The 27,598-nt window shown below is 36.0% G+C and overlaps 1 protein-coding gene across 5 annotated transcripts in view; it reads left to right on the top strand.

Moving 5' to 3' along the window:
- The window catches only part of NIPBL (Nipped-B homolog (Drosophila)), a 152,851-nt gene that overhangs the window by 113,757 nt on the left and 11,496 nt on the right, over nt 1–27,598 (top strand). For all 5 annotated transcript variants that reach the window (XM_014947588.1, XM_014947585.1, XM_014947586.1 and 2 more), the window contains 23 exons: nt 994–1,080; nt 3,268–3,499; nt 4,191–4,342; nt 5,086–5,166; nt 6,226–6,326; nt 8,131–8,269; nt 8,459–8,541; nt 9,563–9,695; nt 10,290–10,433; nt 14,330–14,419; nt 14,656–14,870; nt 14,971–15,073; nt 15,990–16,088; nt 16,188–16,334; nt 17,346–17,480; nt 18,855–18,953; nt 20,166–20,219; nt 21,843–21,951; nt 23,867–24,003; nt 25,617–25,757; nt 26,027–26,120; nt 26,231–26,385; nt 26,656–26,746. In XM_014947588.1, the coding sequence (XP_014803074.1) occupies nt 994–1,080; nt 3,268–3,499; nt 4,191–4,342; nt 5,086–5,166; nt 6,226–6,326; nt 8,131–8,269; nt 8,459–8,541; nt 9,563–9,695; nt 10,290–10,433; nt 14,330–14,419; nt 14,656–14,870; nt 14,971–15,073; nt 15,990–16,088; nt 16,188–16,334; nt 17,346–17,480; nt 18,855–18,953; nt 20,166–20,219; nt 21,843–21,951; nt 23,867–24,003; nt 25,617–25,757; nt 26,027–26,120; nt 26,231–26,385; nt 26,656–26,746 (2,821 nt within the window). The remainder of the gene's footprint in view (nt 1–993; nt 1,081–3,267; nt 3,500–4,190; nt 4,343–5,085; nt 5,167–6,225; nt 6,327–8,130; nt 8,270–8,458; nt 8,542–9,562; nt 9,696–10,289; nt 10,434–14,329; nt 14,420–14,655; nt 14,871–14,970; nt 15,074–15,989; nt 16,089–16,187; nt 16,335–17,345; nt 17,481–18,854; nt 18,954–20,165; nt 20,220–21,842; nt 21,952–23,866; nt 24,004–25,616; nt 25,758–26,026; nt 26,121–26,230; nt 26,386–26,655; nt 26,747–27,598) is intronic.

Here is a 27,598-nt window from a genome sequence, read left to right as displayed (position 1 = left end):
TGACTTAACTTCAAGGGAAATTTTTGTTTGTGCAACCTGATGGTATCACACCTCTAGTGACAACATTCTGAATTTCTTATCTTCCTGGAACTCCTGGGTTTGGGCAGTCATATGTTTTACTCTGCCTGCTCATGACCATTTTCTATGTTTATGAAGTGTTTTGAAACCTCTTACTATAAAAATAATTTTGAAGCATAGTATGATAACATATCCAAAGTTTTGATATTCTTCCCAGACTTTACTTAAATCTCCCCACCTTCCTTTGTAGTGTGTTGTCAGCCTGATTGTTTCTCTTTCCTGATAGTTCTCACTGTTATTCTCTTTTCCGTATTTTTCACACACACATACATGTATACGTAAACTGAATTTTGTTGCTTCTGAAAGGGAGTGCCAGTAGTACCTGGATTCTCCTTGAGTTTAGCATATTCTGCAAATTATTTAATCATCATTCTGTAGAAGATGAGTAAGTGAGTATGAGTTACTTTTTTCAACATCCTAGTTCTTTGCAGTTAACATTAATATTAAGAATACAATTCCTTTTCATTAGCATTCAAGTATCAGCGAATTATATTTCTGCTTGTTCATGGAATTTGGATTTTCTCCTAATAAAGCTCTATGTGGCCAGTTAGAATTTGTGATTGATACTTGGATTTGTTAAATTTCTGTTTCCAGAAACAAAAGTGTATAAATATACAACATTAATGACAGAGATACAAGCTTAAATCTATTTCTATGGATTTTGCTCGTTGGAAATGCAATTTGATTGCAATCTTACAATATATTTCACATAGTTTAGTTATATTATCAGCATTCTCAATCATGCTGTGTCAGAAACCACAGAAGTCAAAATCGGATCCTTGTCTCAAATTGCTTTCAATTTAAGTGTTTCAGATTATATAACAAGTTTATCCTTCACCTATGGACATTCTTTTCAGCAATTTGCAAGCCTTTATGTTCCTGCAGTGGTTTGATGTTTTTCTTTTGTTATTATAGCTCTCAACAGATAAAACAGTAAAGGTCCTGAATATTTTGGAGAAGAATATTCAAGATGGATCAAAGCTTTCTACATTACTTAACCATGTGAGTTTCAAATAACATAATTTTATAACATTGTGTAGAGTAAAGTTTTCTTCCCGAGTCCTATTTAGTGATTGTTTCAAATATTGTGTATGTGTGTGAAAGGAATTTCTGTTATAATACATGTGTGTTTGCCACATGTAAAATTCAATTGAATATATTTTTTCGATATTAAGCATGTTTTACAGTAGTACTGATAACTAACAGGTGTATTGGGAGCAACTGAATTAACTTTTGTTTCACTTTCAAATATTATAGTTTCATCCTGAAATACTCATGGTAATGGTGTAATTGCACTATTGGACATTTCTTTGCTGCTTTGCTACATGTCCATAAAACATCCCTTACACAATGTAAGAAGTACTACAGCTTTCATGTAGATTGTATTGTTCTCCTGAGCATTAGGAAAGGAGGAAGCACTTTATTTAGGTTAGTTTTTACACTGCAAAATTGAAGTTGTCAACGTAAACAGAATTAACAGGAAGTTTAAGATTTTAGGGTTTTGTTCTTGATATACCTGAAACTACATGAGGATTTGGAGTTTTTATGAGGTTGATATGTGATATTTCACATTTCATATATTTCTATATTTCATATATTTTACACTTTTGGTCAAAACCGTATTCTAGCAATAATAGAGTTCTTGAGTTTTATTGAAAAAATACAACTCTTGATCTGCAGAAATAGAAATAATATTGGAAAGGAGGAGTTTGAACTTGCAAATAAAAACCAGAGACACATTATTTGTACCTAAATACATTCATAGAGATAGTTTGTAGGGTTTTCAGAGTTTCTGTATACAGTTCTGAATGTCTCTAGCAATACGAAAAATAAATGAAAAGGAAGTGTTGCTTTACCTTCTCTGCTTCACTGTTATTAGGTCTTTATGCTAATGCTTTTACAGGGATATTTTTCTTTTTTGTAGTAGTGACTCAAGATTATTAAGCAGTTAATGGCATTGTCCAGTGATTGCAATTCAGAGACAAAGCTTCAATTAAAAGAAGCAATCTTTAGCCAAACAAGTTTTGGATTTATTTATTTTTGAACCTGTTAAACAGGTTTCAAGTCATTATGGCAAAGAAAGCCCCTGCTAAGGAGTAAGCTTACTTCTTTTACAGCGCAGTGATGATACCCTGCATCCATGTCAGGATGTTTTTCAGAGGTTGAGTGCAATTACATATTCTTTTTATTTCCAGGATTAATAAAAAAAAAAAAATAAATTTAAAACTACTTGGGTTTTTTTAAGCCTCATTTGTGTAGGGCATGACTTAAAACCATTCTGTGCAAGAAATTTACAGGGATCTCCTGATTTGCAGATTTCTGATGATTTTACAAAAATATGTATCATATATATAATGCACCGTGATATTCTTTTAGATTCTCTTATGCCACAAGGAAAAAGTTGATACGGTTTTACCAATGTCTTACTTTCACAAGGAAAGCCACAAGTGTTGAACTATGGTGTCATACATGCAGGAAAGATTCTTTGTAGGCTATATCTGTACCAGAGAAACTATGAATAATTCTACGCATTTTTGTATAAATAATGTTAGGACAATATTTAAGTAGTGCTGGGTGGTCATAATTGACCTAATGCATGTTTGGTTTTGTAACTTGTACAAGCACAGCAATACAGAGATTCTGTACTCTGTGCTAAATCTAAGTGGACATATTTGACAAGACGTGTTTTGCACCTGTTGATAATAAATGGGTTGGTGTGTGAAGCAAAGTCGTGTACTTAGGAGTTCCCTGTGCCTTCATATCTTTTTGTTTAAGAATTCCCTCTAGTGGCAAAAAATCAGACCAATTGAAGCAGCAACTGGTGTGCATAGGCCACTGAAGAAAACACTAGGTGAATGCATTTAGATTTTGCTTCAAATACACCAGTATTAAGTCGAATATGTGGCAGTCTTCCTTTATAGTGCTTCCAGTGGTAGACAGAAGGCTGCTTCCTGTTCTAGCAGAAGAATGCAGTGAGACTTTTAAGACTTGTAACTTAGAGAGACGTACTACAAACATGTTGCTAGTAAAACAAACACTGATTTCTAAAAAAAACTATTTTTGTATCCAAAAGGAAATGCAACATTGTATACATGCATGTATATAAGTATACTAAGGTAATGTTGTAATCTCTTACTTGGCGAGGATAAAAAAATGTTCACACTATCCTGTTTTTCTTGTCTATTACAGAACAATGACACCGAAGATGAGGAGAGATTATGGAGAGATCTTATTATGGAAAGAGTAACAAAATCTGCTGATGCTTGTCTTACTGCTATCAATATTATGACATCGCCAAATATGCCTAAAGCTGTATATATTGAGGATGTAATAGAAAGAGTTATTCAATACACAAAATTTCATTTGCAGAACACTCTCTATCCTCAGTATGATCCTGTGTATAGAGTGGATCCTCATGGTGGTTAGTATGCTAAGAATTTTTTAAAAATCTCTCCACATTAAAATATATCAGAGCATAATCTACTGTATGGTGATGCAAGTGACATGACTTTCTAGAATAAGATTTTTATATACAACTCTTATACTGGTAGTTCGTCTGTATCACATATACAGCGTCCTGAATTAAGGCTTTGCGTTAGTTTGAGAATGATGAAATGTAGAGTAAAAAAATGAATTAAATGCATCGTCTGAATAACTTAGTCATAAAACCTCTTGGTTTACTGCAATAATGTTGATGTAATCCAAGTATTTAAATTAAAGTATATAGAAGTTTGTTTGAAGATCAGTTTCTGTGTTTACCTATTGTATCTAGGAATAAGTAATTTTATCAGTCATAATCTCTGTGTATATAACAATTTATTTCAGTGAAAACTGTTTAGCATTTAGCATTTTGTGGTCACATGCATACCTTTAGATGCAGGAGTCCAACTTCAAAACCTTTTAAAAAATCCTGGATTTAGACAAATTATGAAATATTATTAGAATGTAAAATTTTTGCTTTCCAGTTGATGCTACTAAATAGTTTTTCTTCTGTAAACAGTTACTTTTACAAAGTTGTAGTCATGTAGTTCTTCTGGGAATACTATTTGAGGAAGATCATCTTTCAAATATTTGATGTAAAAAAATTAATGAAGAAATTTTTTATTTTCTAGGTGGTGTTTTAAGTTCAAAAGCAAAACGTGCCAAGTGTTCCACCCACAAGCAAAGAGTTATAGTAATGTTGTATAACAAAGTTTGTGACATTGTCAGCAGCTTGTCCGAGTTGCTAGAGATACAGCTTCTTACTGATACAACTATTCTTCAGGTAAGTTTTACCAGAATATTTTCTGTCTGAGCATGTTTGTTTTTCTTTTCTCAGAGAGAATGTAAAGTGTGATTGTCTCAGTGACATGAGGTATGAAATCAGTACGAGCTTTTGAATTACTAACATCAGAGTGACTGCTTTGTTATATAGTAGGTAGTCTGTAGAAGAGCATATAATGTTCAAATCTTTAATGGCTTTTCTTGTACACTTAAGAAAAATCTAACCTAATTGTGTTCAAGTATAAAGTTATAGAATCATTTGGGTTGGAAAACAGTCTTAAGATCATTGAGTCCGACCATTAACCTAACACTGCCAAGTCCCTCAGCGCCACATCTACGTGTCTTTTAAATACCTTCAGGCATGGTGACTCCACCACTTCCCTGGGCAGCTTCCAAGGCCTTGGCGACCCTTTCAGTGAAGAATTTTTTTCTAAGCCCTGGCACAACTTGAGGCCATTTCCCTTTTCCTATCACTTGTTACCTGGGAATAGAGACTGATCCCCACGCGCTAGAGAGCGATAAGGTCTCCCCTCAGCTGCCTTTTCCCCAGGCTAAACCATCCCAGTTCTCTCAGCTGCTTCTCATAGTATTTGTTCTGTAATTTAATAACTTTATCTGCAAATAATATGAAGTAATACATCTTGTTGAATACCATATCTGCTGAATGAATAACCTACTTGTGAAACTGCACAAATATCAGTTTGTTAGTCAAATATACTTACAATAATTTCTTTCCATTGATAGGTATCATCTATGGGAATAACTCCTTTCTTTGTCGAAAATGTCAGTGAACTACAGTTATGTGCCATCAAATTAGTGACTGCAGTAAGTACTTTTTAATTTGTGGTTTCATGTTCCTGTATTTCTGAGAGTTATTAGGGTATTCACGTGGGCTGTATTTTCTCTCTGGTAGAGAATTGGAGTTTAGAACTAATTTTACAGGTTTTTACAATTTGGTATAAAGTCTAGAAACAGTATTAAATCTACCAGAGCTGCCTCCCTTTGCAGAGTATACTCTATAGGAAGAAGTAGCCTACTAAACCAAAATGGAGAATTTCCTTGCTTATGTCATTGAAAGTGTAAACACAAACCCATCCATCTCACCTGTCCTTCCTTGTCATAAGAAATCTTAACAATGTGGTTCTCCTAATTTGCTATGTTAAGATTTGAATTTATGCAATGGAATAAGGTATAGAACTAGTAGGATACTTATATGTAATTGAATAAATTCTTTTCTTCAGAAGAGGTTCTATGTGAAAACATCCCAGGACAGATAAATATTATTTGAATTAAAATGCAACGCAACACAGATGTGCTTGTTCAAGTGGAGGTTTTCCATCTTTGTGAGGATGATATACTGCAGTATTCTGTTTAAACAAAAGGAGACACAAACTCTACAATCCTGACCCTGTAAATCAAAAGAATATGTTGTGTCAGACAAACATTAAAACTTAGGATATGAAGTAAAATTAGTTTCTCAAATGTGCTGTACAACCATACATGTGTTTACATAATTTATGTTACCACAGAGTTTTGCTGTGTATTGGAGTCTGAAAGCTTAGTATTATACTGTTTGACTTTCCAATGCAGTGTATTCTACCATTGACAGAAATTTTTAAAACGTAAGCAATTTTTAAGAGCTGTTACACATTTATGTTATTTGGAGATTTTTAAAATCTCTATTTGAAAAAGCTTTAATGTATTTTATAAAGAAATACTTGCTTTGAAAAAACAAGGTAGTGCCTTAAAACCAGGTATGCATTAAATATAATTTAAGTCATGTAAAGTGAGTGTTTCTATGTATAATTTTTAACACTATATTTCACAAGTGATAGTTCATGTAACAATAAATAATGTTCTAACAATCCTGTAACTGTTAAATAGGTGTTCTCCAGGTATGAAAAACACAGACAGTTAATACTAGAAGAAATTTTCACTTCCCTTGCGAGACTGCCAACTAGCAAGAGGAGTTTGAGAAACTTCAGGTAATTTCTGACAGATTAATAACTTGTAGACAGCAGCATTTGCAGTTTTGTAAATGTAGAATTTTTGGCTTTAGTATTAACTACTTTAAAAATCTGTGACTCCACAAGGTGCTCTTTATTAGAGGTTCAGATTTCAAAACAATGTGAGCAGAATTGCTTGACAAGTATCTTGTAATAATCATTGTTTCTTACTTCATCTTATTTGTGCCTGCTTACAAAAATACTTGAAATATCTTACTATCTGTCTCACTAAGGAGGTAAATGAGTGTGATTGTAGTGTGCATCAGAGTTTTTGGTTGGCAAATTCTTTAGTTTTGTTTGTATGCGGTTGCATAATTTCTTCATTGCTAAAGCTTAATAGGAAGATTCTGGCTGGATTTCTTTGAGGGCACACTCGGAGCACTCTTTCCAAGAGGGAAATCAATCCAATATCCCTTTGAACGAGTTTCATGTAGGAATAACTCTGTTCATGTTAGCTGTCTTTTAAGCACTTCAGCAGGATTTCAGTGCATCTTCAGAATAATAGTATATATTCAGATTCAATGTGATAAAGAATCAGACCTGAACCAGATTTCAGTTAAAATTGAGGTTGGGACACTTTAAATTATCCTAAAACTTTTGCTGGTGTTGTTGATTTTGCTCCTTGCTTGCATACATCTTGCTCCCAGAGACAGACAAATTGTCACTTCAATATTTTATCTGAATCAGGGCAGATGAACAGGAAATATCCAGGAAGATAAATTCACTCAAACTTTGAAGTTGAATTCAGCATCCTTAATGTTAACTTAACTACTTTTTCCTAGTATTTCCTATTGGTTTGGTTATAGAAATCAGAGAGATCTAGCAAGGTGGAAGGTGGTAACTCTTTGAATTAGGACCCGTACCAGAAGGATGTCACCATTTCAAGGGCACAATGACTGCACTCTTTGACTGTAGAGTCCTAGCTCTGGTCTGTTGAGGGGTATTCTCTAATTGTGGCTGCAGTCATAAAGAGTACAACTTACAAAAAAGTTGAAAAGTTTATCTCTCTAAAAGTAGTCAAAGATAACTTCATAAAGATAATAATTACAATCTGTTTTGTGCCCAGTTAGTGTTTTGATAATTTGGGGAGAATGATGTTAGGGATTGTTATTTCATATTGTTAAGGGTAGCACGAGGTGGTGGTGATGTGTGCGTGGCTAGTAAACGCTGTACTATTTCTCAGGTTCTATCATTGGAGAAACATAGGTCTGTATTCATACTGATTTTACCAATTTAGACACTGTTGTGTCTGACGGTCATAGTCTGTTATGGTACCTCAGATTACCACAGATGTAACTTTTGTAGAAGTCAATCCAGGTCATGGTCACTATTTTGCGTTGTTTAAAAGTCCTGCACATTTCACATACATTAAATAATATATAAGTAATAAATTAATAGGGCAACGGTGTATTTTTGTGTGTGTGTTGTGTTGGAAATGGATATGGCATTCTACATAATAAGCCTATCAGTAAGTGCCTTAGAATGTAGGTTTTTGATTTATTAGATATTCCTGTAGATTTCTCAGCTGCTGACCTTCACAGATACTCTGATAGCCCATCTGTGGGCTGTTTCAGTTCTTCTCTTCTGCCTGAGCGTAATATTTACTGGTTTTGTTAGAACAAATCTTATACTGAGTAAAGCAAATGATTAGATAATTGTCTAGAACACAGATTACCAGGTCTGGTAATAATTTTAGGAAGACATTATTTAGGGGTGGAAGTTTTTGGTTTGTTTGTCTTTTTTGTTTAGTTTTCATGTTAATGCTGTCTTTTCTTGTTAACAGGTTAAACAGCAGTGACACTGATGGAGAGCCTATGTATATTCAGATGGTAACAGCACTAGTTCTGCAGCTTATTCAGTGTGTGGTGCACTTACCATCAGCAGAAAAAGATTCTAATGCAGAAGAGGAATCAAACAAGAAAGTAAGATATTTTTTGAAAATCCGTAATCCATTTTTTTGTGCAGTGTGTTTGTAGATATATTATTTTGTTATGGTGCTCTAATAATCAGACATTGTAGTTTTATGTCTGCTGTAATTACTTTATGCATGAGACATGCTGATATTTCTCCGTATGCTAAAATAATAGAAAAATATACCTTGTTATTTTTAGGTGGATCAAGATGTGCTTATTACTAACTCATATGAAACAGCCATGAGAACAGCACAAAACTTCCTTTCTATTTTCCTTAAGAAGTAAGTACTGTTGCATTCTTTAGCGTATTGATGAAACAAACTACAAATAAAGTTTATCATACTTTAAGACAAACCTAACCATTTTGCAATGCTAAATACCTACTCCGTAAGTTATTTGTAACAATATACTTTGCTATAAATCCCTAAGCAAATGTTACGGAGCAGAAATTCTGCAGAGTTTTATATGTCTAAGAATCTGTTTGATAGTTCATGTAGGATCCTTTTGTAGGGATATGTTTACTCATCTAAAGTCTGGAAGAGAAGACTGAGTAAATACTTAAGTGGCAAAACCATGTTCATTTGATCATCAGAATGACAAAGATAAAAAAATCCAAAATTACTTCTATTTAGCTAAAGCTAGAAATGTCAGTAGTTCAACGGGGGGGGAAAAATATTCCATCTGAACAACCAAAGGATTTCTAAGAGTAAGTCCTGAGTTTTTTATCGTGTTAATTTCTACTCTTAAGCTGAAAAGCTATTTAATAGGCATCTAGCAATTTTTATACATACTTCTGGTATCATTAAAGTTAGAGATGCCACATAGAAGTGAAACACTCACAGGTATGTTATAATTTCATTTTTTTACGTTCTGATTTTAACCCTACTGGAGCATGATAATGAGATGTTTTATCATTGTCAAATAATGACAGAACCAAGCTTAAGGAACATAGACATAACACCTCCCAAGTACCCCCCTCCAGCTTCATCTTTGGAATGTTACTTGCTTTGCCCATCCAAGTTAATGCAGACTTTAACTCAAAGCAATAAATAAAAAAATCTTAGAAACACAATTCTGCTATTGTGGGTTAGCTGCTTTACTTGTGGTGCAACTTGGAGTGATAACTGTTTAAACTATTTCTCTGTAAATGAATAAAACAACTTTTCTGTTAATATTTCAGATTTTTTTTAGAATTACGTAAAATTTTTTTCTGATTGAACATAGGATTACTTCTGTTACATCAGAAAAAAACCTTAAATGGCTTTTAAATTTGCTTAAAAGAATGCATTTTATTTTGAACAGGTGTGGCAGTAAACAAGGCGAAGAAGATTACAGGCCACTGTTTGAGAACTTCATTCAGGATCTGCTTTCCACAGTCAATAAACCAGAATGGCCAGCTGCAGAGTTGCTACTTAGCTTATTAGGAAGGCTATTGGTAAGAGATTCTTGTTTTTAACAGTTATATTAATTTATTTCTTATTACAATGAAGACTTGTTTATTTCAGCTGAAACTACCCCAGGGATGCTTTCTGATTGTTGACACACGTACAGCATTAAGGATTGTCTCACGTGTGCCACTCCTACGTAATACATAGAAAATAAAATTTGGGTTAGAGGATCATTGGTATGGAACTTGTTTAAGATCACATATACACAGTTTCTCATGGAAGTCCACTTCCACTAGTCAGCTATTTTCAAGACGAAAAAATGCCATTGTATAGCATGTAAGAAGTGTAGATATCCATTTGGAGTAAAGTTAGACTAATATGTGTAATTATTCATGTTAAATATATTCTCTGGACTACTCCTTTACAAATATACCTGTTCTGTGCTAGAGAGATAGACCCAATAAAGGAAGAAACATTAATGTAACATAGGTAGTATATCTGTGGTGTAATAATATACTACATAATTTTATGCAGGATGGAAGTTAGTTGGTATTTTTAATAAGGTCAAGCGATCTGATGTGGGAAGAATCTCAGTTGCATAAATAAATACTTGGTTTTAACAGTTTATTTTGGTTTCTTAGGTTCACCAGTTCAGTAACAAATCTACAGAAATGGCATTAAGAGTTGCATCACTTGACTATCTTGGAACTGTAGCTGCAAGACTGAGGAAAGATGCAGTCACTAGCAAAATGGATCAAGGATCTATAGCCAGAATCGTCAAACAGGTGTGTGAGAGATCCCATGCTAGCTGGATTGAGATGTATCCATTCAAATACCTGAAAATTTTAAAGATGTTTGAAAAACCGGTGTTGAGGAGAATCAGTCTTTGTTTTTCAGATTTCTGAACCAAATATACTCAATTTATAAGTATCTTATTTGTTAGCGTATGTCTTCCTTGCACCATCTCTGTAGTTGTCAGATGAAGTGGTTAATTATGGTGGTTAAGCCGGTTTTCTTGTGACAATACAGAGGAAATAATAGAGCAACAGTTGGATTCTATCTTAAGAGGCCTTAAAAGTACGTATGTACTTGCATTTGCTGTCACAAAGTGGTAACTGAGCTTTTGGCATTCATACAGGTTTAGAGAGTTAAACTGTTAGGCCTGTAAGGTTAGTTTTTATGTGATGTAGCTGGTATTGGTCATCTTTTTTTAAATTAAAAAAAAAAAAAAAAAGCCGGACTTGCATGTGTCTTTCATTAGAGAGTGCAGATTTGCATTTCTGATAATGCTGCTCCAAATCTGTAAAGGTGGCAACACTTATCAAAGTAATATATGCATTTGGGCTCTATACAGTGCGCAGTATGAGAAAATCTCAGATCTTATGTGTCCCTTTAAAAATGTGGCCGTGCACATTTCTTATGGATGTTACACGTTTCTTTCTGAACTACTAACTGTTCTCACAATGATCTAAAGTTGAGTATTTGTATCAAGTTCATTTCCCTTTCAGTTACCTGAAAAGACACCAGATCTATTATATGTACTTTATAATGACTGTTACGGATTTATGTTGAAGGAAAAACTTCTGCACTTTACAGGCATTCAAATAAAGAATCAAAATTCATCTATTCCTTTATATGGCTGATAATTCCCATAACATTTGTCAATTAGAATATTCTACAACAAATCTTTATGTTAGTGGCTTAATATAATTTATACTTGTATATGCTATGGGGTTACAATTCTCTCCTGTTGGCAGCAATTCTGACAATTTTACATTAGACTTCATGGGGAAATACTCTGGAAGAATCCTTTTTTCTTTCATTATCTCTAGAAGTTCATAGAACCATAGAATGGTTAGAGTTGGAAGGGACCTTAAAGATCATTGAGTTCTAAGTTATACTAGTGTTGAAAGATATTCTAGAAAGATACATACTCGAGCAGTGACCTGAATTTTTCTGTTTCTTTTAGGGTTTTACAGGACCATGCAGTAACTAGGCATTGGCATCCGCAGAAAATAAAATTGCTGCGGGCAAATGATTGTTAAAAGCATTTTTTCAGTTACTTGGGAAGCTTAGCATGTGATGGTAGACTGTACCATCCATACATTGTGGTAGGTGTGTACTATACAGTACCATCAGTCAGGGTTGTTTATAATTGTAACCTAAGAACAAATCAATACTGGGAAACTGGGACATGACAGCTAAGCTTTCCTTAGCTGTTCAAATGGCAAGAGAGGAAGATCCATTGATAGACAGAGTTGATACTTGGTCGTCAGAAACTTAAATTATTATTTCCATTCAGAAGTGAACTTACAGCTCTGTAGATTTTTCTTTCCTGCTGAGTTGAATATTTAGACTCTGTTGGATATTTCCTCTTAACCCTCTGATACCATTACTAGGATATTTTGCAACGATTGATGAATATGTATAACTCTGTCTACTGTGGTTTGGACTCATGACCCAAAGAAGTAGATTTAGGAGAAAATCTGTTCTGTTTTGACATTTTTAAACAGTAGATTTTCTTTGTAGAAATCTCTCAGATTGTCAAGTTGATCTGAACACTTGTGCATGCTTTTTCTTAGTTTATCTCTTGATATACTGATGTTCTGGACTTGTAACTACCTTTTTCCACTTGCTGATGTTTGGGAGCTATATTATGATCTGTATTTGTGACAGGATTCTCAATCTGTGATGTTCATACAGGGTCAAGACAGTTATAAGTTTTATTGCTGAAGAACTGTAAGCCAGAAATTATTGTTCTACTTTCATTATCAATATTGGATATGTTTGTTGTGGGTTTCACAATTTGGATTTGTTTGTTCTGGGTTTTTTCTTGTTTGAAAATAGGTAGGTAGGTAAGGTTCACCAAGCAGCCTTTTTATTCAGCCAGTTATCCACAGAATTTAACATTGCTTGAAGACTGGAATTTCAAATCACAATTTGCACATATATTAGGGTGCCGGGTGTATATTAATCAACCTATACCAGTATTGTGTGCATTGTAGACTTCTTTTGAACTCTTGAACTCATTCGTTTTGAAAAAAAAATTAGTCCTTTTGTCTGCTGTAACATCAGCAGTACTACATTTCAGTATAAAGGAAAAAAGGATGGTTTATGGGTTCAGTTTTATGCTATCTAGTAGATGTTGAGAAAGTCAGTTTCTGACTCATGCACAAGTACATTGATACTGATTTATTCAGTATAACCTGAATATAGGGAGACATACATTGTCTCATGGTTATATGCAAGATCGTTGTTCAATTTCCGTAGGCTGGAACTATTTAAGAGATCAGGATATATGTAGAATCATATAAGAGTTTGGGTTAGAAGGGACCTCTAAAGGTCCTCTGGTCCAACCCCCCTTGCAATAAGCAGGGCCATCAACTAGATCAGGTTGCTCAGAGCCCCATCCAACCTGACCTTGAAAGTTTCCAGGGACGGAGCATCCACCACCTCAATGGGCAGTGTCTCACCACCCTCACAGCAAAGAATTTCTTCCTAATATCTGATCTAAATCTACCTTATTTTAGTTTAAAACGTTACTCCTTATCCTATTAGGCGCTACCAAAAAGCGTGTCCCCATCTTTGTTATAAGGCCCCTTTAAGTACTGAAAGGCCACAATAAGGTCTCCCAGGAGCCTTCTCTTCACCAGATTGAGCACCACCAACTCTGTCAGTCTTTTCTCATAGGAGAGGTGTTCCATCCCTCTGATTGGCTTTGGGGCCTTCCTCTGGAGACGCTCTAGCAGGATAAGGTCTCCCAGGAGCCTTCTCTTCACCAGATTGAGCACCACCAACTCTGTCAGTCTTTTCTCATAGGAGAGGTGTTCCATCCCTCTGATTGGCTTTGGGGCCTTCCTCTGGAGACGCTCTAGCAGGACCATGTCCTTCTTATGTTGGGGGCCCTAGAGCTGCACACAGTACTCCAGGTGGAATCTCACCAGCATGGAGTAGAGGAGCAGAGTCATCTCCTATTACCTGCTGGCCATGCCTCTTCTGATGCAGCAGCCCAGGATGCAGTTTGCTCTCTGGTCTGCAAGTGGACATTGCTGGCTCATGTCCAGCTTTTCATCACTGATATCCTGAAGTCCTTCTCACCAGGGCTGCTCTCTTCCCTGTCCCCCATGAATACATATAGAAATACACATAGTTCCTGTTAAGTAGCCTATTGGAAAAAAAAATATTCTCTTTGTAGCATTCATACAGCTTAGATACTATAAATGTGTTACGTAGTCTTCAGCAGTAGTTTTCAGATCAATATTTCAAATGTAATGGTTTTTATGCATCTTAAAAGTGCTTCACAGGAAAATGAATATTAGCCTGTTTTATAGATAGACTTTATGCAGTAGGTGACATTTTTTATAAGATGTGTTTGTTCTCAAGTTTTTTGACTGACAGAAAATTTGTTGAATCTCAGAGAGCATGTTTCTTCAGTGCTGGAGTTTCAGGGGTGTTTGGGAACAACCTTTGTTAGTTCTTTCCTAGATTGGGCAAACTTGCTGCACTTTCTCTCTATGGATGCTTGTTTCAATCTCTATGCAGTTTACAAGTAATTGGTTAAAAAAACAGGTAATATTCTCCAATTATCAAAACAACTTATTTCAGTGGATTTTCAGATTTTCAGGTGATAATTACCACTGTGCAGTATTCTGTTTTATAACTATCTTTCTACTTCTGACAGGCTTCAGGAGGAGAAGATGAAATCCAACAGCTGCAAAAGGCTTTGCTAGATTATCTGGATGAGAACACAGAAACCGATGCATCATTAGTGGTAAATTTCAGCTTTCTAATGTCAAGTGTTATATAAACATGTACTGAGGAAGATTATTTTTGGTTATGTGTAGTAGTGCTTCAGTTAAATTGTTGCCCTAACAAATACTGTCGATTGTGTTTGCCAAAATAATGTTGATGCATTACATTCACTTAATCTCATTGTAAATCTGTTAATTTTCCTTTTCTGTATCTGTTCCTTTTTTTTTTTCTGTGCATCCTGCTATATTTCTCCAGTTTTCTCGGAAGTTTTACATAGCTCAGTGGTTCCGTGATACAACTATGGAGACAGAGAAAGCAATTAAATCTCAGAAGGATGAGGATTCGTCTGAAGGAGCTCATCACGCTAAGGATGTTGAGACCACAGGACAAATCATGCATAGAGCGGAAAGTCGCAAAAAGTTTCTTCGCAGCATCATTAAAACTGCTCCGTCTCAGTTCAGTACATTAAAGTAGGTTTCAGTATCACTTATTTCTTTATTAGCCATGAATTTTATGTTGTAAATAATTTTTGATAGACATGTCCTAATCAACACATGGAATTTGTTGCAGGATGAATTCTGATACTGTGGACTATGAAGATGCATGTTTGATTGTTCGCTACTTGGCCTCTATGAGGCCGTTTGCCCAGAGCTTCGATATTTATTTGACACAGGTAAACTGTGCTGGAAGTCTTAGTACAGTGAAACACAGTTGGTTTCCAATTCCAAACACTTTTGTGGTAGTGTGCAATATCTGTTCATTCTTGAGCAGGCCATGATAGCACCATCTGCTTTCGTATTCTGTATTGATGACATAAGTGATTATGTTTCTTTTTCATGCATGCATTTCATATGTTATATTGTACGTAGATTATTTTATTTGGGCATATATGTGTATGGAAAAATCTTTATAATTAGATGTACAGTGTAAGAGGGTAATTACAAAATGTTGAAATCATTTTCACAGTTTCTGTAAGGTGCATGCTGATTTGGTAATATTAACTCATGAAGTTGAGCTTAATTTGATTTGAAAATACAAGGCAACTTGATCAGTTTCTTGCAGTGCATGTTAGTGTCACTTGGAAGCTGTTGTTTGGCCCATGTTGTTTCTTTGGTTTTTCTGGGAGAAGAGCACTAACACATTGGCACGGTGACATGTTTAAACTCCAGTAGTACTTTAGGTTGTGTTGCTTATAATGATCTGTGTACAGAGCCATTCTTAAAATTCTAGTGCCCAAATCCAGCTCTCCTGTTAATACAACCATGGTGAAAGCCACAACTGAATTGATAAAAGTAGAGTTTAAAGTGAAGGGACTCAAAGTGAACATACAGGCCCTGTGTAAGTCCCGTTTGGACCAGTATTACAGATGTAGCAAGTCCTAGTAAATATCCGTCCTCAGTTATCAGTGCCATGGAACATCACTTGGATGCACCTTTTTGCTGTCTGAGAAGATGTATTCAATTTTAAATAGACGGCTATTCTTATTTTAGTTAAGTTGTTTGCATGTTGTTCTGCTGTATTTCTGCCTGTTAAACGTTGTTTGCTACCTTCCCGAACCAATTGAATCTTTGGTTTTGTTCTTTTACTAGATTCTGCGTGTACTTGGTGAAAATGCAATTGCTGTTCGAACAAAAGCCATGAAGTGTTTGTCTGAGGTGGTTGCCGTAGACCCCAGTATTCTAGCCAGGGTAAAAAACGAAGTACCCATCATGCACATGCATTCTTCTATCACACTTAAAATACATCTGCATTTCTTATTTTGAATCTGTTTCACTTGTTCTTTTTAGCTGGATATGCAACGAGGTGTTCACGGACGGTTAATGGATAACTCCACTAGTGTACGAGAAGCAGCTGTGGAGCTGCTTGGCCGATTTGTGCTCTGTCGTCCTCAACTCGCTGAGCAGTATTATGACATGCTGATTGAAAGAATATTGGTATGGTGACATGTGGTATTTATGATAAAATAAGTGGCATTGGAAAACTTGTATTCAGCTGGGTTTATATGTTTAATAATACAGAATGGTGATCCCAAGAGTAAATTATCTCTTACTACTTTAACGGGAAGTACCATGGTTTTAGACCAAATCTGTAAAATGCAACTTGTTTCCAGTGAGGCTTCATTGCATCAAAAGGTAAACATATATAGAAAGTCGTACTGCATCAGAAGCACAATTTTATTCCCTTTGATTCCATTAGTAAGGCAGTACGGTTTCTGTACAAAAAGTGGCTTTTGTCTGCACATTCAGATAAAACACAATGTTAATTTAACTGTAATTTAACTGTTAATTTAACACTACCTTTTAACACTACCATGTCAGGTTTTTAGTCAAATACTACTCGTTTGCTATAGCTATGTGATAAAACATGTTTATGAAGGGTTTTGGAGATAAGTAGCTTCATGTGCACATGAGCATGCATAAAACAGTTCATCCTGACTTTCAGATTCAACAGGTTTTGAATAAGGTAATCTGAAGCTCTTCATCCATCTGCTTAGACAAAGCCTAGGAAAATGGATAAGATTTGTTGCCTGTATCTTATCCATAAGCTTTACCCAAAGTCTTGACGTAGTACATTCCAGATCTACAATGAATCTTGTATGTTCCAGCAAAGTAGCTGAAGTATCATCACATCTAGCTTGTGAGCTTTTGAATTAAGAAGTGGAATTATACATTTGCAACATCATGAGCTCTTAGATGGGAGGGTATAAATGGAGAAAGTGTTTCAGCATTTAGAGAACTCAGCCAGAATCTTTAGAATTGTTGCAAATAAAGTGGTACAAATTATGCTGACCTTCTGTGTAAATATGATCTAGAATATTTGAACTGCCTTTTCTAAATAAATTTTGCAAGCCAGATTTACTGCAGTCAAATATTAACTCATATAATACACAAATTAATTCATATTTCTGATTTGTTTTCAAGAGTATAATTTTCTTCTTTTCACAGGATACTGGTATCAGTGTCAGAAAAAGAGTCATAAAGATACTTAGGGATATCTGCATTGAACAACCAACATTTCCCAAAATAACAGAGATGTGTGTGAAAATGATTCGGAGAGTCAATGACGAAGAAGGCATTAAGGTAGAATGAAACATACCCTTCAGAATTTTAATTATCATTATTTTAGTGTTTCTATGTTTTCACCAAAAAAAATTTTAAAAGTATTGTACTGCTACTTTGTAATATTTATGACTTTTGTTCAGTACTGATTTTTGAAAGCAAATATGTTAGCTTTCAGAAATGCTCTCTGGCTTGTATTTCTTTCTTTTATTTTCTTGAAGTTTGTGCTGACAATCAAAATATGTTAAAAAGGTATTTTCTAGAAGTTTTTAGTCTTCCTTTAAATGTTGTCTCTGGTACTTTTCTAACAAGTAAAATTGGCATATAAGACTTCTTTCTGCAAACAAAAAAAAAATTCAAGTCAAAATTCAGTTCTTGACATTAGTATACGCCAGATTTGTAAGTTTTGCATATGAACTGTTCATCTGTGCTAATTTTCCATTAATTCTGAATGTTCACTGGATTGGGAATCAGTCTTTCCCCTTAAAATGTTACTCTACTCTTTGTGCAAGGCATATGCAGAAGGGCACAGAACTAAGATTATGTGTTAAATCATAAACCTGACAACGATGGTTTTGTTTGATTTGGTAAAATAATTTTAACATTGCTGCATAATTAAGAAAACACATGTAATAATTTCATATCACACTCTCAGTGCAATTTGGAATCTGCAACTTTAAAGCTGCAGCATATATTTTTACCACTTGAGATACGTTAATGCCAAGTGGCTTTATGAGAAGACTGTTAATCAAGAAGTAGATGAACAGCTGGATCCAAGGTGCTGCTGGGAAAGGAGGATGACCTTGTCTCTCCTCCATTCCTTTGCCTTTCTAACAACATCAGAAAAAAGGAAGCATTGTCTTCAATGTATTTTGTTATGTTTCTGTGAATGAGGAGAGCTTCTTACAATCATATGCCATATGAGTAATTTGGGAATAATAGTATTCACTTTCATTCTATTCCATTTTTTTTCCTCCATACAACAACATTGGAAGGGAATGTACTTCCTATGTTTGGGTAGGGAGACTTGACTTCTCTCACTTGCCCACCTTGTCACAGCTGTTTGGCAAACTCCAAAAAAACCTACAATTGTTGCTGATTTTGCTATAGAAATCGTAGTGCAAATTAATGCAGGAAGGTGGTAATTCCATTTTCTGTAGCAGTTCCCAGTGATCACTTTGCTGAAGCTTGCTTTTAGCAGTCAGTGTAATGTCTGTAATAGTAGATCTGGGTCTGTCTCAGATAACATTTCCTACAAAAGCCTCACTTAGGTTGAATAATTCCTTATGAAATGGCATGTATCATCAACAAATCTATTGTATGGATGTATTAAAAATAATACCTGTGTGCCAAGAGAATTTTATTTATTTCTGCTAATACTACTTTTTCCTACAGAAATTAGTAAATGAGACATTCCAGAAGCTCTGGTTTACTCCAACTCCACACCATGACAAAGAGGCAATGACAAGGAAAATATTAAACATCACTGATGTGGTATGTTAAACAAATTTGGATTTTGGAATATTTGGAATTTGGAATATTGTTTTTAGTATCTTTGAAATACTGTCTATAGTTTTTAGAATACAGTAATTTAATTGTCAGATGGTTCTCTTATTATATCTCCTGGCATTGAATGTATGCCAGAATTATTCATCTGATGGAACAAGCTGTAGGAAACTTTAAATGCTCACTTATCAGCTGGTAATGATTACTGGGACCATGCTGTATTCAGGTTGTATAAAATATTTGTTCTGTTAGAACACAACAAATTTCTATTATACTTATCATTTTCCCCGAAATGTGAAGAGCAGCATATAGTTGAACCTAACTAAAAAGTTGTCTCTTAAAAGAAAATCTTCCTCTAACAATTGACAACATTTGTTTTGAAAGGTTAATAAACTGTTTTAACAAATACAGGGTTATGTTCTCACGCAGGGTAAACTACTACCTGCAGAATTTTATCTACTTTTTAGAAGCTGAGAATTAAATAGTGTGTCTCCAAAATAACAAAACCTGTTTCAAATAAAAGGCTTTAATTTTTGGTGAAAATGTATTGTGTAAAACATCTGTGCTGATACAGTGTTTTAATCTCAATTATACCAAGATACAAATATCAAATAAGAGTACTCACTTCACTACTTACAATTCTGGGTTCGAATTTCATTCTACTTTTCAGTATTTTCACAAAATGGTAGTCTAATGTGCATTTTTCCAGACTGAGAAGTCAGTCAATTTGACTTCAGTTTAACTATCAGTTCTCCTGCCAATTTTACTTTGGAGCACCTGTGAGCTCTTCCTGACATATGATACCATTGAAGGCTTGGTTTGTTTATATAAAAATATGTATATACACATATATACACACATGTTCATTTTTAATATGTCAGGCTTGTGTTTTAGCTTTGATCTGTGTAAAATGTTCTACAGACCCAAAATTTGGTTTACACAGAGCCAGCAATCTACAATAAAGTGTGTAGGCCTGTGTTACATGAAATACAAATTCCAGAGTCACTTAAATGGTGAGAACTACTTTTTCAAATCGAGAAGATAGTTTCTGATCTCCAAAGATAGAAAGTTGCTGTGCTGAATGCATATGAAAATATAGCTATGCATGTTTACTGGTCTCTTAAGAGGACATGTGCATTAAAGTGATTTTTCTTCAGGTGCCTTTTTTATTAACCTGCTTATTCTCAAAAATACTTCTAGGTTGCAGCTTGCAGAGATACAGGGTATGATTGGTTTGAACAGCTTCTTCAAAATGTGAGTCACGAATTTTTAATGTATGGTACAATCATTAAATTCTAACATTTCTTTTGGTATTAAACACATTGAAGGGTGACTACAAGAGCAGTCCTTTTTGGTAGACAAATAAAATTCATGCCCTTTAAACATCTGAACTTTTTTTTAATCTTCGTTGGTGCAATTTTCTCTATTAGTTTCTACCTTTCCATATGATTTGTTTTAAAAATACTTCACTTCTTGGTTTTGGGAGAGGTTTAGTTTGTTTGGTTTTAATGTCATGGTCTCTTCAATAATGAGTGACATAACATGAAGTTCACAACTAAGATACTTAATTCTGAAATGAGGGATCTAGTTCAATATAGATTATTTTTTTTAAGTGGTAGATAAGTGTATTTTCACATCCAGTGTATTTGTTAGTGTGTGAGCCGATGCAGGCAGGACGCAGGAACAACCACAAAGCCACGGATTAAGGGCAAAGAACAATTTAATGTCAATACCTCATGGATCCGGGAACTCTGAAGCAGCACCCGGGCAGAGGCAGGCAAGCAGGGGGGACACAGGGACCGCAAAACCAGCAAGAGTCCTTGTCCATCAGAGTCCTTATTCGCCAGAGTCCTCAGCAGCCAGGGAACCGAAAGGGGGGCCTACCTCCTGGCTTAGCTGGTTTTTCAAGAGTTCCAGCAGGCATAGTCCTCCCCCTTGTGCTTTGATCTTCTCCAAACAACAGGGCAGGAACCTCAAGCTGCGAGATAAGGTGTCCCTGAGTCCATCACAGGTGTACGTTATCTCAGTGCGGATGTTCTGCTCACAGACTTGAGACCAAACAGCAATTAACATGATAGATGTGTTTTCCAGCACCCCAGGTGCGAGCCCCTTGAGCGTCCTTACAATCCTCCTTGCCAATCTTCCCTTATGTTCCCACAGTTAGACAGTTTATAGAAGCAGTGAATCTTCCACATTATATTTTAATCTGATTTTTCTAAGAATTGAGCTTGCTTTGTTTATATCTCTTAGCCTGTGTAATCATTCTCCTCTACGTCTTGTATACACTGGTTAATTTTCAAGCAAAAAAACCTTTTTGATTTTTCTGTAGCCTGAGTGCCATGAAAGTAGGTAGCCAAGTAAACCAGAGCCTCCTAATACCTGCACTGAAGAAAATGCTATAGTATGGTCTCAATCCTTCTTAAAGGATCTTTGTAGACACAATTTCAGTACCTGAAATCATATGGAAGAAGGTTAATTGAATATAATGCTCATAAAACCATGTTTCATCTTCATTTGATATATTTTGCTTAATGTCAAAAACATCATTCCTTTTGAATTTTGCAAGGATGACTACGTTACTGTTTTCTGCTTGATGCACGAAGTTAGCATTCATTGCAATGCAAAAATCAATGGAATTTTTCTGGTTTTTTATTGCAGTTCATTTTTATCTCTTGCATTTTGGTTTGATTTTTTACTTCCTTTAATTTTTTTTCTTCACCATGCAACTTTAATGGAGAAGTTAGATAAATACTTTTATAATGCAGTATCCTTGCGTAATATCCTTGCCTATCTGTAGTAACTGTTATAAGCCATATGTATCCAATATAAGTGAATGCACTCTTAATACTAAAAACTTTTCTATTTCATCTGCTACAGCTGTTGAAGTCAGAAGAGGATGCCTCATATAAACCTGTGAAGAAAGCCTGTACTCAACTTGTTGACAATCTGGTTGAGCACATTCTTAAATATGAAGAATCTTTATCAGGTAATATTATTTACAACACAGTAGCTAAACTCCTTTGAATTGTGGATGATACTGTAACAGTGGTTGTTCAAATTACTATTGTAAAAAATTACTGTTACAGAATTACTGTTACAAAACTGATGGTAATGTATCAGTGCTTTTAAGTTCAGTATGAACTTTTGAGCTCTTTATAATAATAATAGTGAAGCTTCCTTGATTTTCATTAACTGACCACAGTAACAGAACTACTTTTTTAAAATAACTTGTTCAAACTTTTAGATCACTAAAACCAGAACAAACGTGGCAAGTTATATTTGCATTAGTATGTTTTACAGTTATAATAGTATTCATTGACTGGGCCAGTGTTCTCTGTACAGTAAGTAGTTTAAAAACTAGTGATGTCTTTGAAGCATCTTTGCTTCTTCTTTCACATAGTTTGTGATCACATGCAAATATTAACACATACTATTCTCATCACTAATCTAATAAGAATATTTTGTATTGATCTTGAAAGACATGGAGCAGGTCATCTTGAATGCCATCAAAACCCACATAATGGGCAACCAGGGGATCAGGCCTAGTCAGCATGGGTTTATGGAAGGCAGGTCCTGCCAGACAAGCCTGATCTGCTTCTATGACAAGATGACCCGATTACTGGATGAGGGAAAGGCTGTTGATATTGTATACCTAGATTTTCAAAAAGTATTCGACACTGTCCCCCATACAAATCTGGTGGAAAAACTGGCGTCACACGGCCTGGACGAGCGTATGACCTGCTGGATCAAGCACTGGCTGACTGGGAGGTCCCAAAGAGTGGTGCTCAATGGATTGAAATCCAGCTGGCGGCCGGTCACAAGTGGTGTGCCTCAGTGTTAGGACCATTTAACGTCTTTATTGACGATCTCAATAAGGACATAGGGTGTATCATCAGCAAGTTCACAGATGACACCAAGTTAAGCAGGGATGTTGATTCCCAGGAGGATAGGGAAGCCCTACAGAGGGACCTAGATAGGTTGGATCACTGGGCCAATATCAATGGCATGAGTTTCAACAAGGCCAAGTGCAAGGTCCTGCACTTGGGCCACAATAACCCCATGCAGCGCTACAGGCTGGGGGAAGTGTGGCTGGAGAGCTGCCTGGAGGAAAGAGACCTGGGGGTTCTAGTTGACAAACGGCTGAATATGAGCCGGCAGTGTGCCCAGGTGGCCAAGAAAGCCAACGGCATCCTGGCTTGTATTAGAAATACCGTGACCAGCAGAAGTAGGGAGGTGATTATGCCCCTGTACTTGGCACTGGTGAGGCCACACCTCGATGTTGTGTCCAGTTCTGGGCACCTCAATACAAGAGAGATATCGAGGTGCTGGAGCGAGTGCAGAGGAGGGCAACGAAACTAGTGAAGGGCCTGGAAGACAAATCATATGAAGAGTGGCTGAAGGAGCTGGGGCTGTTCAGTATGAGGAAGAGGAGACTGAGGGGAGACCTCATCACTCTCTACAACTACTTGAAAGGACACTGTAGAGAGGTTGGTGCTGGTCTCTTCTCACAGGTAATTAATGACAGAACAAGAGGGAATGGCTTCAAGCTCCAACAGGGTAGGTTTAGACTGAACATTAGGAAGGAATTTTTCACAGAGAGAGTGGTCGGGCATCGGAATAGGCTGCCCAGGGAGGTGGTTGAGTCACCGTCCCTGGATGTGTTTAAGGAATGTTTAGATGGGGTACCGAGGGATATGGTATAGAGGAGGACTTTGTAGAGTAGGGTAGATGGTTGGACTCGATGATCCCAAGGGTCTCTTCCAACCTGAATGATTCTATGAGTCTATGATTCTATGACATGTAATGAAAGAGATTCATATGATGTTTAAGCCATATGTTTTTCATTGTTCCAACATCACTTGGACTTAATATCCTTTTTGTATTTTCTATGTTTTTTTCAGATTCTGACAACAAAGGTGTGAATTCTGGTCGCTTGGTTGCTTGCATAACCACTTTGTTCTTATTCAGCAAAATCAGGCCCCAGCTAATGGTCAAACATGCCATGACAATGCAGCCATACCTGACCACTAAATGTAGTGTAAGTTCCCCCCCCCCCCCGATAATTAAATATGGAAATGAAGGGCTATATTGTATACTTGATGAAATTGAAGGTAGGAGAAGAAAAATTAAAATTGTGGGTTTATTTCATGGGTATCATGGCTTCTGAAGACACCAGTCCTTTTGATGATCTCTGTAGCTTCTAAGATGCTGTTCCTCGCCCTCCATCAGGAGGCTATTCATTATAGGCTGTATTCATTAGAGACTATAGAGGCTATTCATTATAGCCAAATGAAATGGAAACCTGTGCTGCTTCTTTGCCTTAAGGACTATGACCCAGTTTTTAACCTGTTTTAACCTCTTAAAATCATTTGTTTTATAGTCGCAGTCTTAAAAGGAGTTAATAGTTAACATATGAATCTTAAGACTAAAACTGTGGTTCCATAAGATAGAGCAAATGTATCAGAAGGAAAATATCCTGCTCCATCCTGTTATATTCATCATCTCTCTCTTCCCTAGCTCTAGTGTTTTTGAATTCCTGTGTAAGACAGTTTAGCTCACAAATATAATGCTGAGCCTTCCACTCTGGTTAAGTGTCCCACCTCCTCTGAAACGTTGTGGCTCTTTCTGCCATTTTGGTGAGCACAGTTGGCTCAGTGGAGGTTGTGATGAACCCCTGATCTGGCAGAAGGAGCTGGGCAGGATCATGCACCTGTGGCTCAAGGAGGAGCATGGGTGGCTGGCAGCAATCCATTACATTAGGTCAGCTGCCCAGGGCAGGCTTGAGACTGTTACCAACTTAGATTGTAGGTATAACCTAGCGTTTTCCTGCTTCAGCCCTGGAGCGTTCTCTAGGCACATTTACAGCAGACTGTTAGAGCTGCCTCTGATCAGACAGTATAGGAAGGGATTATCTGGTTGTTCCCTAGCTGTAACCCCTTTAGTGAGTTACATTGGTCTTGTACTCAGGTTGAGATGAATTCCAGAATTACCACTGTCAGCTTGAATATGTTACATGGTTGATAGTAGCATTTGGGGGTTATCCTGTTCTGATTAGTGAGCTTGATTTGTAAAAAAAGAAAAAAAAACAACCAAAAAAAACCAAACAACTCAACTTATAGTAGGATGTATCAATAGATAAATGTTTTCCACAGATTCCTCACTTAGAATACATACATAATCATGATAATGCAAACCAGTAATAATTTCAATTGTAGTTTCTACATTTGGGCACATTATTACCTATTTTGTTTAAGGCATGTAAAGTCATAGCACAAGTTAATTTTGTTGCTGATACCTGTTTCCAGGTTCTGTGTGTTCTCTTGTATGCGTGTGTCAGGAAGAGTTCCTAGATTTATTGTAGGACTCAAAAAAATTATCAGGACCAAAAGTCTTCAAGTCTGGCGTAGCCTTGATGGACATGAAGTTTTGCTCATACATTTTATTTTTCCCAGAAGTTCAGTAGAAAACAGAACTAGCTTTCATAGTAATATGTAATTTAGTAGCAGATGTAAACTGTATAAATATTCTTGTAGGTCTTTACCAAATATCTTATATGAGTTGGGATTTTTGACTATCAATGCATATTAATTATACTTAGCTTACTGGTAACATGGTCAGAGATGTTAAATGCTATGAATACTGTTTTTTCAGACTCAGAATGATTTCATGGTGATCTGCAATGTTGCAAAAATCTTAGAGCTTGTAGTGCCACTAATGGAGCACCCAAGTGAGACCTTTCTTGCCACTATTGAGGAAGACCTCATGAAACTCATCATCAAATATGGCATGACGGTAAGCTTTTAATTGCTGCTATTCAGATTATTCCATTTCACATTGTGAAATACATGGCTTTGATTTAAAGAAAGTCTGTCTTCCTTATGAAGATAACTGTTGAGCCACAAGAAGTCAGCATACTTGGTTTTTAGAGCAGTGTAGGAGATAGACGTTATATCCATTAGATGGTTTGTTTTAGTTAAGCATAGCTGTTTTCTACATAACTTCACAAAAATCTCAGTTTTAATTTCTAAATATATAATTCATTTGTTCTTTCTTATTCCTAGGTTGTTCAGCATTGTGTGAGCTGTCTTGGGGCTGTTGTGAACAAGGTCACCCAGAACTATAAATTTGTGTGGGCCTGTTTTAATAGATACTATGGTAAGTAAAGTCACAATGTGTAATTGTCACTTTTCAGTTTTGGCTACAAGTCTTATCTTAGGGATATGTCACAATTAAATGCTGTGATCAAAACTTTTCTCCTGCTGTAGGTGCACTTTCAAAATTAAAAAGTCAACACCAAGAAGACCCCAACAGTACAATACTTACTGCCAATAAACCAGCACTCCTTAGATCACTTTTCACTGTTGGAGCACTGTGTCGGCATTTTGATTTTGATCAGGAAGATTTTAAGGGGAACAGTAAGGTAAAATAACTTGTATTTACTCGCCATGTCTTAGATATATTGAATGCTCCACTTCAATTTGAAAGCACATTGTTCTTCGTTCCTCAAAGTTATGTATTTTTTCATAATGCATACAGTATAGCATTTTGGGTTTTAAATACATGGTTTTGCAAAGGACATGCAGTAAGACTGTGTTTCTCCTTTTCTTTTTGGTATTTATGCTTTTTATAAGAGATTGATAACATCTGTTTCGTCTTCAAATCGCTATTATTTTTGTTTTAATTTGCTCAGGTTAACATTAAGGATAAAGTTCTTGAGCTGCTGATGTATTTTACAAAGCATTCAGATGAAGAAGTACAGACAAAAGCCATTATTGGCCTTGGTAAGAAACATTAATAGTTTTTATTATTCTGCTATAGTCAAAAATCCATGCCTCTCACTAGGAATTCATATATTTGTGTAGCGGCAAGGGAATTTGTTTAAAATCAAAATTTACTACATCTTTTATTTGAGAACTGGCTATAGAAAACTTGTGGAAGGGTTGCTGGTTACATACTTTTGCAGCAGAGTGGATGCTTTTGACAGTGAATGCCTTCTGATGTGTGACCAAGTCTTAAGGTACAGTGGATTTCCAAAGCAATGGAGATGTTATTTTTTTTCTCCACATGCAGGCAGGTTCTAACTATAAATCTTGGTTTTCAGTCTGCAAGGTATGGTTAAAGAACAACTAGAAAAAGTGCTGGAAAAACATTGAACATTTTAAGCGTAGGAGCAGATATTCTGCAGGAGTCCAGGGAACTCTGGCAGTTTATGCCAGTGGGGTGGGAGGATGCTCGGTGCGATTTCATGAGGCACTGAGATCATGTCATGTCTAAATATTAGAGTTTGTTTCAGGATTTTAGATGTATTTCATGTTTAAATAGATTCCTGATCTGAAAGCATTAGCATGGTATTTCAGTGACTTGCAGTAGTACATGAACTGCCTTTGAGTGGTTTGTGTCATGTCCATCCTCTGCTAAACTGCAAAAACTACATGTGAGAGAATCATGTCTGGCTGTGGTTTCTGGAAGAGTTCAGTTCATGGTTATCACTTAGTCTGAAAAAAGTTGTCTCCCAGGCATGGGAGCTTGCACTATCTACTTTATCTGTGGGCAAGAATTTGCCTCTTTTTGCTGCTGTTTAGGTAGCTTTTAGATATCCTGCTTCAACTCAGTCTAGGGAGGGCTCTGAGGAT

The sequence above is a fragment of the Calidris pugnax genome, unplaced genomic scaffold (assembly GCF_001431845.1).
Source record: "Calidris pugnax isolate Ruff unplaced genomic scaffold, ASM143184v1 scaffold156, whole genome shotgun sequence".
NCBI lineage: Eukaryota > Metazoa > Chordata > Aves > Charadriiformes > Scolopacidae > Calidris > Calidris pugnax.
The sequence above is the reverse complement of the archived record's forward strand: the minus strand, read 5'-3'. Positions and strand labels throughout refer to the sequence as shown.